This window comes from Mustela lutreola, chromosome 7, assembly GCF_030435805.1.
Source record: "Mustela lutreola isolate mMusLut2 chromosome 7, mMusLut2.pri, whole genome shotgun sequence".
NCBI classification, from domain to species: Eukaryota; Metazoa; Chordata; class Mammalia; order Carnivora; family Mustelidae; genus Mustela; species Mustela lutreola.
The window spans coordinates 99,246,273-99,250,961 of record NC_081296.1 but is presented as its reverse complement, the minus strand read 5'-3'; the positions used below and the strand labels follow the sequence as shown (position 1 = coordinate 99,250,961).

At 51.4% G+C, this 4,689-nt stretch overlaps 1 protein-coding gene across 1 annotated transcript; it reads left to right on the top strand.

Annotated features, from left to right (window-relative positions):
* Positions 1-335: 335 nt before the first annotated feature.
* On the top strand, positions 336-3,807 carry LOC131836508 (DNA damage-binding protein 1-like). Its single transcript, XM_059181992.1, is given in 2 exon segments — positions 336-3,775; positions 3,777-3,807. Coding segments are annotated over 2 exon segments (3,024 nt in total). The 5' UTR covers positions 336-782.
* Positions 3,808-4,689: the final 882 nt, after the last annotated feature.

The following is a 4,689-nucleotide window of genomic DNA, read 5'->3' as shown; positions in this document are numbered from 1 at the left end:
TCATGCTTAGCGAAATAAGTCAAGCAGAGAAAGACAACTATCATATGATCTCCCTGATATGAGGAAGTGGTGTTGCAACATGGGGGCTTAAGTGGGTACGAGAAGAATAAATGAAACAAGATGGGATTGGGAGGGAGACAAACCATAAAACAAACAAACTGAGGGTTGCTGGGGGGAGGGGGTTTGGGAGAAGGTGGTGGGATTATGGACATTGGGGAGGGTATGTGTTTTGGTGAGTGCTGTGAAGTGTGTAAACCTGGTGATTCACAGATCTGTACCCCTGGGGATAAAAATATATGTTTATAAAAAATATATATATCAAAAAATACCTCTTCGCCTGTGTCCATTTCTCTATCGATGCGCTCGAGTGCCGACGGGCCGTCCCAGACCTCGACATGTCGTACAACTACGTGGTAACGGCGCAGAAGCCCACCGCCGTGAACGGCTGCATGACCGGACACTTTACTTCAGCTGAAGACTTGAACCTGTTGATTGCCAAAAACACGAGGTTAGAGATCTATGTGGTCACTGCTGAGGGTCTTCGCCCCGTCAAAGAGGTGGGCATGTATGGGAAGATTGCAGTCATGGAGCTTTTCAGGCCCAAGGGGGAGAGCAAGGACCTACTGTTTATCCTAACAGCTAAATAAAACGCCTGCATCCTGGAATATAAGCAGAGTGGCGAGAGCATTGATATCATAACACGAGCCCATGGCAAGGTCCAGGACCGTATTGGCCGCCCCTCAGAGACCGGCATTATTGGCATCATCGACCCTGAGTGCCGGATGATTGACCTGCGACTCTATGATGGCCTTTTCAAGGTTATTCCGCTAGACCGGGACAATAAAGAGCTCAAGGCCTTTAACATCCGCCTCGAGGAACTGCATGTCATCGACGTCAAGCTCCTATATGGTTGCCAGGCACCTACCATCTGCTTTGTCTACCAGGACCCTCAGGGGCGGCACGTGAAAACCTATGAGGTGTCTCTCCGTGAGAAGGAGTTCAATAAGGGCCCTTGGAAACAGGAGAACGTAGAAGCTGAAGCTTCCATGGTGATTGCAGTCCCAGAGCCCTTCGGAGGGGCCATCATCATTGGACAGGAGTCCATCACCTACCACAATGGAGATAAATACCTGGCAATTGCCCCTCCTATCATCAAGCAAAGCACAATTGTGTGTCACAATCGTGTGGACCCCAATGGTTCCCGCTATCTGCTGGGAGACATGGAAGGACGGCTCTTCATGCTGCTTCTGGAGAAGGAGGAACAGATGGATGGCACCGTCACCCTCAAAGATCTCCGTGTGGAGCTCCTCGGAGAGACCTCTATTGCTGAATGCTTGACATACCTCGATAACGGTGTTGTGTTCGTTGGGTCTCGCCTTGGGGACTCCCAGCTTGTGAAGCTGAACGTTGACAGCAATGAACAAGGCTTCTATGTAGTGGCCATGGAAACCTTCACCAATTTAGGACCCATTGTGGACATGTGCATGGTGGATCTGGAGAGGCAGGGGCAGGGGCAGCTGGTTACTTGCTCCGGGGCTTTCAAGGAAGGTTCCTTGAGAATCATCCGGAATGGAATTGGAATCCATGAGCATGCCAGCATTGACTTACCAGGCATCAAAGGTCTGTGGCCGCTGCGGTCTGACCCTAACCGGGAGACTGATGACACTCTGGTGCTCTCTTTTGTGGGCCAGACAAGAGTTCTCATGTTAAACGGAGAAGAGGTGGAAGAAACCGAACTGATGGGTTTCGTGGATGATCAGCAGACTTTCTTCTGTGGCAATGTGGCTCACCAGCAACTCATCCAGATCACTTCAGCATCTGTGAGGTTGGTCTCTCAGGAACCCAAAGCTCTGGTCAGTGAGTGGAAAGAGCCTCAGGGCAAGAACATCAGTGTGGCCTCCTGCAACAGCAGCCAGGTGGTCGTAGCGGTGGGAAGGGCCCTCTACTACCTGCAGATCCATCCTCAGGAGCTCCGGCAGATCAGCCATACAGAGATGGAACACGAAGTGGCCTGCTTGGACATCACCCCGCTGGGCGACAGCAATGGGCTGTCCCCTCTTTGTGCCATTGGCCTCTGGACAGACATCTCGGCGCATATCTTGAAGCTGCCCTCTTTTGAGCTACTGCACAAAGAGATGCTGGGTGGAGAGATCATTCCTCGCTCCATCCTGATGACCACTTTTGAGAGTAGCCACTACCTCCTTTGTGCCTTGGGAGATGGGGCACTTTTCTACTTCGGACGCAACATTGAGACAGGCCTGTTGAGCGACCGTAAGAAGGTGACCCTGGGCACCCAGCCCACGGTGTTGAGGACTTTCCGTTCTCTTTCTACCACCAACGTCTTTGCTTGCTCTGACCGCCCCACTGTCATCTACAGCAGCAACCACAAATTGGTCTTCTCCAATGTCAACCTCAAGGAAGTCAACTACATGTGTCCCCTCAATTCTGATGGCTATCCTGACAGCCTGGCACTGGCCAACAACAGCACCCTCACCATTGGCACCATTGACGAGATCCAGAAGCTGCATATCCGCACGGTTCCCCTCTATGAGTCTCCCAGGAAGATCTGCTATCAGGAAGTGTCCCAGTGCTTCGGGGTCCTCTCCAGCCGTATCGAAGTCCAGGACACGAGTGGCGGCACCACGGCCCTGAGGCCCAGTGCCAGCACCCAGGCCCTGTCCAGCAGCGTCAGCTCCAGCAAGCTGTTCTCCAGCAGCACGGCGCTGCATAAGACCTCCTTCGGAGAGGAGGTGGAGGTGCACAACCTCCTCATCATTGACCAGCACACCTTCGAAGTGCTTCATGCCCACCAGTTTCTGCAGAATGAGTATGCCCTCAGCCTGGTCTCCTGCAAGCTGGGCAAAGACCCCAACACGTACTTCATCGTGGGCACGGCCATGGTGTATCCTGAAGAGGCGGAGCCCAAGCAGGGTCGCATCGTGGTCTTTCAGTATTCCGATGGAAAACTACAGACTGTGGCCGAGAAGGAAGTGAAGGGAGCCGTGTACTCCATGGTGGAATTTAACGGGAAGCTGTTAGCCAGCATCAACAGCACGGTGCGGCTTTATGAGTGGACAACAGAAAAGGAGCTTCGCACGGAGTGCAATCACTACAACAACATCATGGCCCTCTACCTGAAGACCAAGGGCGACTTCATCCTGGTGGGCGACCTGATGCGCTCAGTGCTGCTGCTTGCCTACAAGCCCATGGAGGGGAACTTTGAAGAGATCGCTCGAGACTTTAATCCTAACTGGATGAGTGCTGTGGAGATCTTGGATGATGACAATTTCCTGGGGGCTGAAAATGCCTTTAACTTGTTTGTGTGTCAGAAGGATAGTGCTGCCACCACCAATGAGGAGCGGCAACACCTCCAGGAAGTCGGTCTCTTCCACCTGGGCGAGTTTGTCAACGTCTTTTGTCACGGCTCTCTGGTCATGCAGAACCTGGGCGAGACTTCCACCCCCACGCAGGGCTCGGTGCTCTTTGGCACAGTCAACGGCATGATTGGGCTGGTGACCTCGCTGTCCGAGAGCTGGTACAATCTCCTGTTGGACATGCAGAATCGACTCAATAAAGTCATCAAGAGCGTGGGCAAGATCGAGCACTCCTTCTGGAGATCTTTTCATACTGAGCGAAAGACAGAACCCGCCACGGGCTTCATTGATGGAGACTTGATTGAGAGTTTCCTGGACATCAGCCGGCCCAAGATGCAGGAGGTGGTGGCAAACCTACAGTATGATGATGGCAGCGGGATGAAGCGAGAGGCCACCGCAGATGGTTGTGGAGGAGCAGACGCGGATCCATTAGCCCAGGCCCTCCCCGAAGGCTTTGCTCTTCTGCCCTGCTCCCCTCCCCCACCATTGTCTTCTCGGCCATGGGAAGCCTTTCCCTACGCCAGCTATCCCAGAAGCCACAGTCTACCTGTGTGAAAATGGGGATTTCTTTGAACTAAAACCAGTTCACTGGAGACCTGGGAATGGGGTGAAGGCGAAATATTTTCTCCCTGGATTTTTACCAGTCCCAGAGGATTCCAACCATCACTTTGGACACCAAGCCTTGATTGGTGTTGCCTGCTGTCCTCCTTCCAGGGAGGGATTTTGCAGCTCTTGGGCTGAAAGGAAGCTCCGTGTGTGTGCTGTGCGTGCGTGCATGTGTGTGTGTGTGTGTGTGTGTGTGTATCTCACACTCATGCATTGTCCTCTGCTATCTTTTTATTTAGGTTGGGGTGTGGGGAGGCTATGGGTAGGGGGGAGGAGGGGCGGGATGGGTTCATTGTCTCTGAAGTGAGAGCTTCCTTTTGCTTTCTCTATTGCCTGAGAGCTTTGGGTCTGGAGGCCTGACCAGGCCGTGAGCTGCCCGAGTCTGAAAGCTGGAGATGGTGGGTGATTTCCAAGCCACCGTAGCCTTTTTGTCTCTGGGGAACTGCCTTCTTCAGAGGGAAGGAGGTGGGGGGCCGTGAATTGGTTGTTAGTTTCTGAGTTTTACCAAATAAAGTAGAGTCTAAGAAGAAAAAAAAAAAATATATATATATATATATATATATATATATATATATATATCAAAAAATAAAATAAAATAAAATAAAAAGAGGGTTAAAAAGTAAAAAATAAAATAAAATAAAAATAAAAAATAGAACATTGGGTGGCTCAGTTGGTTAAGCATCTACCTTCCTTTCAGATCATGATTTCA